The 13,883-nt window shown below is 44.3% G+C and overlaps 1 protein-coding gene across 1 annotated transcript in view; it reads right to left on the bottom strand.

The window, feature by feature from the left end:
- The window catches only part of LOC104538140 (calcium/calmodulin-dependent protein kinase type II subunit gamma), a gene marked incomplete at its 3' end in the record, with an annotated part of 82,688 nt that overhangs the window by 26,704 nt on the left and 42,101 nt on the right, over nt 1-13,883 (bottom strand). The window contains exon 3 of the mRNA XM_010181233.1: nt 3,706-3,765. Within this exon, the coding sequence (XP_010179535.1) occupies nt 3,706-3,765 (60 nt within the window). The remainder of the gene's footprint in view (nt 1-3,705; nt 3,766-13,883) is intronic.

Raw genomic sequence — 13,883 nt, 5'->3', positions numbered from 1 at the left:
GGAAAGAAGTCTTTCCCATACTGAACTAAAGTCTCAGGTGACCAGTTGTAACGGCACGTTCAAATGGACGGTTTGCAACAAGAACATGGCACATACCATGAGTTGGAAATCAGAAAATTGCCTCAAGTCAACTTTCTTCTGTCAGACAAAAACCATTACTGCAACACCAAGCTCTTAGAAGGATTACTCCACTGTGATTACCTTGGCTGTAATGTGCATCTAAAGACAAGCAAAACACCCAATTACAGAGCAATAGCCTATAACTAGGGCTGAGACTTGATGAAGGCGTGTTAGGATAACTCAGAAAGTGGTCATTTCACAAAGAGCAACAGCAAATGGAAATATCACCATTACTTTCTACCTAGAGTAACCTTTATTTTATCAGAGTAGTAATGTTATGGTCAGTGTGTTGCAGTCCAGAATTTCCACAGCAGAATCAACTGTCTTGCAGCAAATGGGTAAGAACCATGAATTCAACAATAGGTTGGCTTTATAACCTCTGCTCAGGCAGAAGAGAAAAGCAGCCCACCTTGCACCGTCCTAACTTTCAGTTCTCTGCCCCAGACTCATGAGAGGCTCAGGTCACGGTAGAGGAGCAGGACATGCTGCAACACAGTTTGCAACAAAAACAGTAACTCCAAAACTTAATGGGGAAATTAAAGCAAGTGCAAAATCTGCAGAATTCTTCAGGATCGGTGCAGCATAGCTCACACTGAGGCAATACACCAAGTAACCACTCAGAAGAGTTTACAACACAGAGTGGCAGTAACTAGGTGATTACTAACTGCTAATGCACATTTCAAGGAAAAAAACCCTATCCCTATGTCAGAACAACATGCTCCCCTTCTATGACAATGTAACAAGTCTAAGGAAGATGGAAGCATCAATGCATGTAGCATCTGGACTTCAGCAAGGCTTCTGACAGCATCTTACAAGCTATTTCCACAAGCAATTTAGTAAAAATGTGTGTTCAGAACTAGCTTACAATGAGGTATACAACTCACTGAAAAAACACTCAAAATTGATCACTGTCAAACTGGAACAATTTATCAAGTGATATCTTCAAGAGTTCGTCCACAGCCCAACAGTACTCAACAGTGTTATTAATTATCTACATGATGCAATATATAGCATTGCTGTTAACGATCATGTTACTATGAGGGGAGTTGCAGCCCTGCTACACTCTCAGAAGATACATCAAAACGGTCTTAACAAATCTGGGGGATCATCATCAGAGTGGATTTTTTCCTGTTTGCCTTAATAAACAGAAATGTAATGTACACTTTGATAGGAAGCCTCATCTATACAAGATTGGGAAAAAAAACATTTGCTTGCCAGAAGTTTTGCAGAAACTAGTCTGGAGCAATAATGCGTCAGAAAACAAATGTGCATCAACAATGTATTTAAATGGCAAGTTTCACAGGTTGATGTACAAAATAAAGAATATCTTTGGTAGGACAGGTGAAGCAATTCTTCCCCCTCTAGTCAGCACTGACATGGCCATCTTACATCCAGTTTTGGGCATCACATTTCTAGAAAGACATGAAGCAACTGGAGAAAGGCCAAGGAAGGACTTGAAGGAAAATAAGAAAAAAAAAAAAAGACTAGAGGTCTGAGAAAAGATTGAAAGAACTGGGTTTGTTTAGTCTGAAGAAAAAGACGACTAAAAAGGGACATGATAACAGTCTTCAAATATGTAAAAGATGGTTACAAGAAAGAAAAACTACTTTTCACATACACTCCAGATAGAACTAGAAACAACAAGCTAAGATAGCAGCAAAGTATGTTTTTTCTAATGTCTAACTGACAGAAACATTAAACATTTGAAATATTGCCACTAGGGGCTGTGGAAGCACTAAAGGTGTTTAAGAGCAAACGTGCCCGGAACCAGCCAGGTATGAAAGGTTCTCACAGGACGGCTGAATGGACCACGTGACTGCCCGACGTCTTACTCAACACGCTGTGATTCAGTGTTGTAGGCATAAAACTTAATTCCTTTATTGCTACTTGTGACCACCCATTGAGTTTGGAAAGACAAGTCTTTTAATCTTAAAAGAAAAACCATTTTTTCTAGGAAGACAAGAAATGCTCTGCAGAAAATGCAAGAACCACTGACATTCCCCAAAACTGTCTTTTCCAAACCACAATACAACAGGAGACAAGCATTGCCACTCATTACAGATGAGGGACAAGCTGTAAAATTGAACCAGGAACGTGATATGTTTCTGTTTTCAGCTCAATTTACTCATAAAAGTGGTTCTTCCTCTTGTGTATAAGATTTCCTCTGAGAGGCCTGGCTAGAAAACATGTAAGAAATGGTAAAAAAGGAGAGATTATGAAAGCAAAGTTTAGGCCAAAATAAAAGTGACATCATCTACTAAACTAAGTGCAACAAGTCTTATGGGAAAAATGAAGCTCAACAACTCGCTAATATGAGTTTTAGTCATTCTGACTATTGCCAAGCAATAAATTTACCAGCCAATATTTTCATCAGTGCAAATTACTATAGAAGGTGGCCACTGCTCCTCTCCTCATGCCATATCTCCACAACTACACTCAGATGCAACAAAGCTCTTTCTGCTGAAAAGCTGCTGCTAAGGGGCTTTGCATTTTGTGAGGTCTCGAACTTGTGGAAATTGCATCATCACATATGGAACAGGCTACAGATGCTAGTCCCCAGGGTGTGCTGTAAGGGACCCTTCCTCTCCCAGGTCTTCAGAGGATAAGAGCAAATGGTTAGGAAGGCAGGAGACCAGACAGATGCCCTTAAGACATTACCTATGCTGCCAGAGTTATGGAAAAGAAAGACAACGTAATGCATCATAGGGTTCCCACACAGGAGTATTTAACAGTGGTTTGCTTGAAGCTGGCAGTTTGGTATTTCTTAACGTTTTCTTAAATAAGTTAACTTAAATGACACCTTAGCTAGGATCCTAGAGGCTTTATTTATTTAAAGATCCTAAAAAGGGGATTATTAATGATTCAGATTTTTTGCTCAAAGCAACTCCTAGCAATGTGCAATCTCTCTAAAAGAAAACTTAGGACAAACTTGCATGGTGGTTTGGAACTTGATAAAAATCCATGCCCTCCCTCTACAGATCAGTAAATAATGTAGTTTTGGTTTGAAGTTGTGCCTTGTTTTGCCTCTTTCTGTATTTCTAGACAAAACTATTCCCTTTACTCCATTACATTTTTCTTTTTTTTTTTTGACCACTGCCAAAATGGGCGATTTGGTTTTGATCTCTTGTTTTTAGAGCAAGTGGTAAGTAATGGGAAGAGCTGACATATTAGGCCACTCTCCTTTAACTTCGAGCATGTCACTGAACACAGCATTTAAACAGATACATCAAAAAGTGCCATGAGGAAACAGAAGACAGGTGTGGTGAAAACAAACACAGCAGCTCATCCCATTGCTGAACATCAGGTGAGCAGACGAGTCGTGCACCACCCGATGAGCAGGGACAGCTCTGCACGGGCAAGTGGATGGGAACACTGCACGCTTTGGTGAACATCTGGGCCAGGATGCTAAGGAATGGGACAGGGTCATATGCAGAATTTGTCAAAGAGAGAAACTGAGGTGATTTCAACAGGCAAGTCTGAAGAGTTGCTGTGAACATTCAGAACACATCTGCTCTCTTACAGCGTGCTGGATGAGACACGTTACCCCTCTCTCACCCCCATCCCTCTGAGCCCAAGGACGTTTACCAATATTTGGATGCTTTAGAAGTCGACAGATTCGAGCTTCACGTTCCAGTTTCTGGTGATCTGAAAGACAATAAGAAACACGGCGTTAAGCACCACAACTCGGAACTAAGCTCTTGCTCATATTCAATGGAGAAAGGAACACAGTGACCCAGCAGACCTCCAAAGGGCTGGGAATTGCTGGAACGCAACTGCCTCCCACAGCCTCACTGCTGTTTCAGGTGAGGGCTATGCAGCTGGGGCTGCAGGAGGACCTTCACTCCTGCTACAGAGCTAGCACTAAACTGATTTCCCTCCTTGCATTCAAAGTGAGTAGCAGGAGAGTCAATCACACCGTTCTTCTGTCAGCCTCATAAATATGCAAAGCCATGTCCAGTGACACCCCTTCTGAGACTCACCCCCTTCTACAAGCCTGAAGAGGAGGAAAAGTCTCTGAAGAAAAAGCCCACATGAAATGGGAAAAGGACCTGCTTTCACCTAAACACTGGGGAAGAAGGGCAGAGTAGGAGGGAGAAATACACAGCTCCCGCTAGTGCACAGCCATCACGTGAAGTGGGGAAATCTGCCAGCTCCAGTGAACCGTAAAGGTAACCATATTTCAGTACCCACAGACGGACTCGCTGGTGAAATGCTGATCAAGCAATTTGAGATTTCCAGGCGAGAAGTTCTGTCCAAATGCTAAGTATGCTTATTCCAGCCCAAAGGCAACATCAGTTCGAGCACAACTGTCATCTGGATTCAAGAAAAAAATATCAAGGAAAGTAAAAAAAAAATGGTTTCTCCTCCCTAGAAATGTAACATGTATGAGTGCAAGGAAAGGAGAGGGAGCAAGAGCAACTCTGTCCAAGGGGGCTTTTAGTCACTGAGGCTCAGAGAGGAGATTTTTCACGACTGCAATGACTGAGTCCTGAACTTTCACTACAAAGCCTCCATCCTCTCAAGCAAAATGCTCACATTGGACAAGCGCAGATTCACTGAAAGGATCTGAGGGAAGCAAATCTTTTAGGCAGCCCTGGCACCTGCTAAACTCTACACTTTTGGGGACATAGAGGCAAGAAGCTAGGACTGTCCTTCCCCAGTCCAGCCATCAAAAGAACATAGCAAGGGGAAGCAGCAGTCCCTGCCTGCTCTTGACATTTCTTCTGTAGCAGATCTCCAGCACACCGACTTGAAAACACATCTTCTCTGCATCCCCTGTGACACACAAGTCTTCTCCAGAGGAGTAAACAGGACCCTTGGCTGGTTGGGCTACTCAGCAGATTGCCAATAGAAATGCAGCATCCTCTGATTTATAAGAAACCCACAAGAGGCTCACTTCCAACAAAGTCACACCGCACTGCTCTGCCTGAGAAGAGCCTGTGCAACCCCATGGTCTCTCTGCCTGGTCTTCCCTTCCCTTTCTAAAGGGAGACCTTTGGGCAACTGTTCTCCTCTGCATCAGCAGAAGACAGAGACTGAGCCAGATCTCAGCTCAGAACACTTATCTCTCCCAGGCTGGGAATAGCAGCTCAGGAGCACTGCAGGATTTTTTTCTTCTTTCCCACTGCTGAACTGTAGAAAATGTCCCAATTAATATTTTATAGGGCTGAGATGTGCTTACATCCTCATCTGCTACTGTTCAGTGATGGGGGAAGGTAAATTACTCTTTTCATCTCTCCTTCCTCCTCAATCCTGGAAATTATTGTTGTTGTTGCATATATTTCACAGCTCTATGCCAGAACCACTCTCCAATAAAGTAGCAGGCAGCAAGAAAGCCTGGAGAGCTTCCACGCTCCCAAGGCCTTGGTGCAGTGCAAGCGCTTTCTCACCTGCATTGCTGGGGAGGGGTGGGGGTGCTTTGGCTTCCCTTTTAGCAGCATCTCTCACAAACGAAGTTTTGCAAAACACGGTTGCGAGGTTACAGACTGTGCTGCATACGCTGCACTCGGGCCAGATTCTCACAGCAGGACAACAGTTTAAGATAAACTATCCGCGGCCCACTCGCACGTCTGGGTCTTGCGAATTCCCCGCTTACCCTCCCAGCTCTACTTGGAACTCCTACAGAAGGGGATCCTTCATCCACCCGGATCATGTTGCCCTTGTGCACAGTTACACTTGCTGAGAATCTGTTCCCAAGTCCAAGGACATGGAGGAGCAGACAGCAAAAACAGCTGAGCAAAGGGGGAAGAAGAGGTAAGAGCTCACCACGTGCTACTCAGCCACTGAGCCCCGACAGCCAGGACAGACAGCTGACAGGAGCACGGCTCAAACAAAATGACATAACCCTCAAAATGCCATGGGAGATGTAAATCAAGAGCAATTGCTCCCCTGAAATCCTACACCACGGTGCAGAGGGAGGGGAGTGGGCAGGGCAGCTAGCTATCATGGGCAGCAGCCACACCAGAACTTGTGACAAGAGGTCATCACCCCACATCCCATCCCTTCAGCACCGCACAGCCTGGCCGAAGACCAGAGGAGGAGTACAGCACTCCGGTCACAAGGTACAGGAAACTATTTCTGGTCAGGGGGAAAGCATACCACACTCTTCTGTCTCCAGGGCAACAAAACAGGCAAACTCAAGCACAACTCATGGAGAGAAAGCACACTCCAGCCCCAGGAGCACCAGCCCGCAGCAGCCAGCCGCCACAGCCGAGAGCGGCGAAAGGTCAGGCTGGGCGGGGTTCCTGCCACAGGGCCTGGAGGATTGTCAATCCCATTCCTGCAGGATCACCTGTCCCATTGCAGGTGGGATCAGAACACAGCCCCACTTGTTACCTGAAAAGTCACACCATCCCCAAAGAGAGACCCTTTTAAATCTTTCTTCATCGCCCAGTAGCCTTTGGAACAGTATAGGTACTGAAACGCGTAAGAAATAAACATGGATTTGCCATTTTTATACCTTTCTCTGGTCTAACAAAGGTTTTTACCAGTAGAAGACAGAAAAAAGCTCAGTGAATCCAGCAGAGCAGTCAAAGGCTGGGCTTTAAGACATCTCTTATACAAGGGCTCACCAAACCATAAAAATGCAAAGCATTCTTAGCTGTATTAGAATAATGATGAAAAGGAGACACAGGTTCAGATCCCTACCTTACCAAGAGCTTGCAAACCAAATTATTTCTCCTCCCTCTACCCAAAAGATCAAATTATTTCTGCAGGCCCTCTGCGCAGTGAAGGTGTTTATTACTAATGCACAGTGGAAATACACCTCATACTCAACAGAAATACAGCAACACATCTGACCTACCTTGCAAGATTCCAGGCTTGGGATATTAGGATTATTTCCTATCTTTCACATATTATGAAATTCAGCCATAACTTGCCTAAAACACAGTATATCCTTTAGAAAATATAGGAGTTCAAGATTTCAAGTGATAAAGCGAAACATACACCCACAGAAGTTACTGCAAATGTTAGTTACCCTTCCTGTTAAAATTTAGCACTGCTGTTCCAAGTCTGAATTCATCTACCTCCTGCTTCCAAATATTGGATTTCATTAAGCTCTTTTCCTGCTACGTTACAGAGCTGTCTAGCCCTGAACAATAGCTGATGCTTAAAGCTTAAGTACAGGATATTACAAACACTCATCTAATATTCATTTACTGTTTTCCAGCCAAAAAAAGAGGAGAAACTCGCTATTTGGACAATCTACAGTCTGAAGCAATGAGTATCTACATGGACAGAAAAGTGCAGTCTATGTAGGTTTTTTGTAGCAAAGTTTAAAATGTAAATGCTTAAGGTGATGATGCTTAAAAACAGCAGGACAAAACTTGCTCATGTTTGATACACAAACTATGGTGTGAATATGTTTCTCTTTATTAGGCCTTTATACAGGTAAGATTTCCGCATCTTGGTTCAGCATGTGAGACTACACTTGACTGGTATCTTTAGCATTATTGCTCTGCAAATACTGCTCCAAATGTCATTCTAGCAATGCTAATACCAGGTTTATTCAGAATACATATGGTAAGAAACTGGCTGTTCAGAGAACTGGGGTTTCTTTGGGTTAGGTTTTAATTTGTCCAGGGATTTACTTCAATACAAAACAGGAATGGTTACATTAGCATCATCTCTGAGAGTTAAGGACCTGTAAAAATGAAACTTTCATTTTGTACAAACATGCAGTCCATTCACTGGGACAGAACTGCTCGTGCACAAGGGATAGACAGAAGTGGTCGTGCACAATTAGTAACATAACAGCTGTAGGAATCTCTAACTGAGCAGCTTAAAACTAAAACAAATACAACCCTGCTGAGTACAGAAGGCAGCAGACCAAAACCATGATAGTTTGGCCTGTTATGTTCTAAATGCATCCAACTTCAGCAGATAAACAGGATAACGTTATGTAATATAAAGGTATACCCAGCAGAAATAAAAAGCAAAATGCAGACAGCTTTACTTCATGAAAAACTGCCAATTTCCAGCAGGGTGGGGAATATGACTAGTTCTACACTGATGTGCATTTCTTACGCTTCTTATAAGAAAATCCTTTCATTGTCTGACCACTTCTGTCTGTTAGCCCAAATATGTGGTGGCAAAGGCAGATGGATAACATAAGACCCAACTTCTGGGCTTGATTCTTCTCCAGGGAATCGGTTCCCAGTTTTCTACTTTAGCCACTACACGCATGGCTGCTTTGCAGGAGGTTTTTCCTCACCAGGTCTTTCTCCTCCTCCTGAGGCCTGCAAGAGAACATTTTCAGACCAGGACAGCCACAAATCAGAGCGGTCTAGAGCTGTCAAGTGAGAACATTTACGTAATAATAACAACAACAACAACGACGAAGGTGAAGAAGAAGGTCACTGTGCCTAATCAGCCTGTTAGGAAGCTGTGCTGAGGAGAAGGGGCTGCCAGGGAAGCACAGGGAGCACTCTCTGCACAGAGCTGAGGTGGGCTTGCAAAAGGCAGTGCCTGGAGAAAGACACTTGCAAAAAACCCAAAATGGAGATCAGTCCCAAGCCAGACGAGGGCTGAACTTGCATGAGGGAGCAGGAGAAGATGGTTAGGTGTCAGGTGCCGACACTGCCACCCTGCACAGGCAGCACAGCACGAACCCCTCACGCCTTCGGAAATAGCTACAAAGCCCTGACTGACTCCCGCTCCCGACAGAAGCGGAGAGGGGTTTCATTTCAGCTGCAGGCAGCTGCCACACAAACACACTTTCCAGCCAGGGCCTTGCTACAAACTCCTCAACAGACCGATGACCAGGGAGGTTGAGAGAGATGTGCCCTTTGTGCCCTGTCCCCTCCACCTGCCCAAGGAGCACTGACATTTGCTGCTGTAGGAGCAAACCTCAGCAAAAAATCAACACTTTCAGGGAGTTCCTTCTCCTGGCAAGCAGAAGACAGCATTAAAAACTCATTGAAAGAGTGGACAAAACAGTTGTTGAAATAAATCAAACCAAGATTTATCAGTGAAAGTGATTCATTTCACACCTATCAGAAAACAAGGTGGAAAAAAGTTAATTCTAATGTACTTTCTTCAACGAGCATTAGAAACACTGCACCATTTTTTAAATGGTGCCACGTGCAAAGGAGCACACCCACTGCAGCGTTTACTGGCTTGCTTTACCACACCGTAGCTATGCTGAGGTCCTGTGGCTAGGACTCACAAATAATAAAGCTTGCTCTTTATTTAGTACACCTGCCTTGAGAAGAAAGAAAAAATGCATGGGGGACACGACACAACAACTTTTAAGCAGCCTAAAAGTTTAGCCACCTCAATGGGAAGGCAGACTTTTTCCTAAATCCAGTAAAAAGACGCAGCAACAAAACTGATGTTTAGTTGTGAATCGTCTCTGTTTGATAAGAAACTGTCATGAAGAAAAAACCCTTGTTCCTCCCTTCACCAATACATAATTCTGTGATTCTATGATAATCCTCCTACTCTCAACTGGAATGCTACAATCCATCTGACTCCATCCTGCACTAGGACCAAGCTCTATCATTGCTGTTAGGGGAGGCTTGAAGCTATCTTTCCTGTGGGAACACATTCTAGATTACATTTCTGAGAATGGGAAGAGTCCGGAAGAGGAATCAAACCCAAAGCAATAAATTCAGTTTGATTGCTGTCATCATGCCAATTCCGGGAGATAGTCAATTGGTGCCAGCTGCTAAGATATCATTTGAGTTGCTTCAAGACAGAAATCGAATTTGCATCAAATACATTTTGTAGTGTGAGACTAGTCTGAGCCTTTAGGTTCCTTCATGCTTTTCTTTGCTTGTTTAAATTTAAACTTCCTCTCCGAGACATTCCCAGAAAAAAAGTACAAGTTCCCTCATCCCTCACTTCCAAGCCACAGACTTTCTCTCATATTCTCTTATTTTTCCAGCAAGAGTGCGACAGAACAGCTGAGATCGCTCAGCATTTGCAATAGGGTGTCACACCACAGCACTGCTTTAAACTTGTATACCAGCAAGTCTCAGATCACCACCATTTCCCTTTTGTGGAAGTTAGCGGAAACAAACAAAAAACCATCCTAGGCCTTGAGAATGACCAGAGGCCCCCATAGCTTCAGTATATCCTTTTTGACAAGAGCTAACAGCAAATGCCTGAAGAAAAATGTAAAGAAAATACGCATATAACAACACTTCCCAAATGCTCTTCCTCCCTTCTTCCCTCCCTCCCTCCAGCTATTTGCAGCTCAGGGCTTTGACGTTTCCATTTCAGTATTTCTACATCGCCATTTCCAAGACCAGCCAAAATTAATAAATCTGTAACAGCGTACCACCCTCACTGCAGGCAGTGTTTCTGAGAGTCAGTCTGTCTGCCAGCCTCTCACTGCAGAGGGGTCCCAAGCACGAAGGTTGGGGGGGCACCCACCCTCTACCACCGCCAGCACCAGCTCTGCCGCAGACACTGCGCAAGAGTCGTAAAGTCACCGAGGGGAAGGCACGGCTGGAGCGAGCAAGCGAAGATGAAACAGCAAAGCTCCCCTTTCCTCACCCAGTGAAAGCTGGAGAAACAAAACAGTGCTGAAATCCATCTCATCACTTGCCTTCAGCTACTGACTAAGGAGGACGTTCAAGTGCCAAAAGGACACAACAAACAAATACAAGGCTTCTTTTTCTGACAAAGCCTTTCCCCTAGCAAAACCACTAATGTTATTACCTTGTAACAGCCTTTTCCCACGCTCTCCCAACCTCCCAGAAACAAACAACTCCACGCATGAAAGTGTAATACTACCCCTAAAAGTACATACACACATGGATCTTAAAGGCAGCCAGAAAGCTCACACAGTTGGTAACAAGCTGTGTTTCCATGCACTTGTACCTGTGAACCCCTTGGTATTACTGTACCGGAAAAACAAAACAAAACAAAACAAAAGGAATAAACTACACAAACTTAGAACAGAGTTTCCACTTTTTTGTTCAAGTAATGCAGAAATTAGATTATCAACACCACAGAGTATAAGCCAAGATGGTTTAAGTAATTACTTTCTTTTTTTTTTAAATCTGATGAGCACCCTGAAGAGTGGGCCAGGGAAATTTACTCTCTTTTCCAGTATTTCATTACTTTGTACTTACTTTGCAAAGATAATCTAACTGAAAGCAGATGTGAACATGTGTACCAAATTGGCAAGAGGAATTAAAAATACCTAGAAGAGATGTATCTTTTAAAAAAAGCGTGCACCTTTGCCATTGCAGTTTCTACACTTGGTGTCATTCAAAGCTGTCTTTTCTTTTCACATACATATTTTTAAGTTTATCAGCAAACAATTTGTGCAATATTTTCTTTGGGTTATCCAGCAGGTGGACTTGGTAAGGGAAGGAGAATTCCTGTCCTCTTGCCTTCAGCAGGAATGCTTACCCTGAGTATTACCTATTGCACACATTATAAAGCAAAAGAAAAGCAACCTGATGTGCACATTAAGAGGAAGCGGGAACTTGGACTCTCATAGAAACCAGGAACTTTCCAGGAACTTCCAGACTCAAAGGAGGTCAAATTACTGAACCAGTGCAGCTCACAGCTGTAGGCGAGAGTCATCTCGGTTGCAATTAATGATGTGAACACAGCGGGGTTAAGTGTGCTCAAGGCCAGATTAGGTGTTTTCTTTCTTTTAGAGAGAAGTCCCACCGTTCAGCTTGGATTCTTGCCTGCAGCAGATCCCATGGTTTGACCAAAGCCAGCACTGCAAAGCAACATGAAACCTGAATGCACCAGTATATCGAAAGGGAAGGGGCAAGCACCCCAGCCACCCACTGCAGGCATATTCCTGAGTTGATCTCAAATGTAAAGTTAAAAGTCTGGATGAGGAACATCCTTCTGAGCTTGCTGCAGCACATGACAGGATTTTGTAGACCCCTTGATGAGACATGGCATCTGCTGCCCCCTCCCCACCTTACCCATCCTTCCTTGCAAGTCACACTGCCCCAGAGCCCCTACTCTTCGGGCTGTTTGAAAGCTGTTCCCAGTGTCATTCAGTCAAAAGCAACAGGCCAAGTAGAGCCCAGTGGATTCAGCCTGAAGCCTCAGTGTTAGTGCAAACACTGAAAAATGAGCCGGCACCATGACTGCATTAGGAGAGTGGAAAACGTCTGCCTACAGAACAACTAACACAGGACAAAGCACCATGCAGGCCCCAGCCAAAGTCTTCAATAAGCTCTGACATGACACTCGTACCATCCCTCATGCACAAGCCCTGCTTCTTGACAAACAATGATAGGACAAGGGGTAATGGACACAAGCTGGAACATAGGAGGTTCCACTTAAATTTGAGAAGAAACTTCTTCTCAGTGAGGGTGACAGAGCACTGGACCAGGCTGCCCAGAGAGGTTGTGGAGTCTCCTTCTCTGGAGACATTCAAAACCCACCTGGACGCCTTCCTGTGTAACCTCATCTAGGTGCTCCTGTTCCGGCAGGGGGATTGGACTGGATGAGCTTTTGAGGTCCCTTCCAATCCCTAACGTTCTGTGATTCTGTGATTCTGGTCCACATCTTCTCTCAGGGCACACCAGTTCCTCTTGCTGGCAAGAAAATGTCTCTTCATCTCCCTAGTCATCCTTTCCATGATACCAATAGGAGATACAAGGCTTGTACCAACTCTGCTTTATTCTTTGTTTGCTTTTCCTATCAACTAGTTACTAAAAACCAATGAAGCATTTCCAAGGTCCTCTGATCTAAATTTCATTCCCTCTCTTTTTCCTGCTAGCCATCAGCTTCATTTGTGCCACCGTGATGGAAGCAAGTCATAGAGGAAACACACCTTCCAGTTTTGGTGGTGAACAGGCGGGAAGGTTGCTGAGGTTACGTTCCAAACTGTGTGCTCGGTTAACACTTATGGCCACAAAAGTCGGTACCTGCAGTCTGCTGCAAGAATTACGAATTCCACCAGTTGACCATTAAAACTACCCACTAATTCACCAACTCCACCTACTCCATTGGCTGCTGCAAAGAGTGCCATTTCTTGCTTCCGCAAGACTGTCTCATTACTCAGAGTGGGAAGAAACACAAGGAAAGCCAGTGCTGCAGTGGGAGGTACTGGGAACCATTCCTGCAGCAGCGCATTACAGCTCCCCTCTGAAGCAATACATCCTCCAGCTGACAACAACAGAAACGCAGCCACCTTCCTCCTAACCCAAAGCAATGGAGATCACCAACCACAATCACTGACAGACAGATATAAGCAAAGAGCAGGAATTCTTTTATCTGCTGTGGTCAGGAGTCTGTTAAACGCACTCACCACAGTCCTGACACCGGAAGAAATGTGGTGTAATTGTGCTCCCCCTAAGAATGGCGCAACTGCCATACTGTCCAGCCTGGCGGGGCATTTGCTTGAAGGCCCTCACCAGGTTTGTGATGAGTGTAAATGGTATATTTTAGCTCTTCTTGGGCATATTGGGTTTGTGTAATTTCAAAAGCTTAAGAGAGTCTACGTCCCAGAGAAAGGAAGAACTGTGGGATACAAACACAACCAGCAAAAGGAATTAAGTTTTCAAACCAGAAGATGTTAAGCTCCACAGCTCTGAAGGGTCAAACAATGTCACCTTTCTTGCACCAAACCAGCAAAAATTAGTGTAAACCTCTGTCGTGGCCACTTCAGACCTTGTATCCTGTGCGAACATCTTCAGTTTGGAGTACTTATTTAGCCTAACTCTCAAAACACAGCCCCCCCACACCACCTGCACCCTCCCTCTGCACCAGAGCCCTCCTCTTCCTTCCCCCTGCCCCACATACATTAACCCCCACCTTCTTTCCCCTGCAAG

This window comes from Mesitornis unicolor, unplaced genomic scaffold (assembly GCF_000695765.1).
Source record: "Mesitornis unicolor isolate BGI_N332 unplaced genomic scaffold, ASM69576v1 scaffold613, whole genome shotgun sequence".
Classification (NCBI taxonomy): Eukaryota; Metazoa; Chordata; class Aves; order Mesitornithiformes; family Mesitornithidae; genus Mesitornis; species Mesitornis unicolor.
The sequence above is the reverse complement of the archived record's forward strand: the minus strand, read 5'-3'. Positions and strand labels throughout refer to the sequence as shown.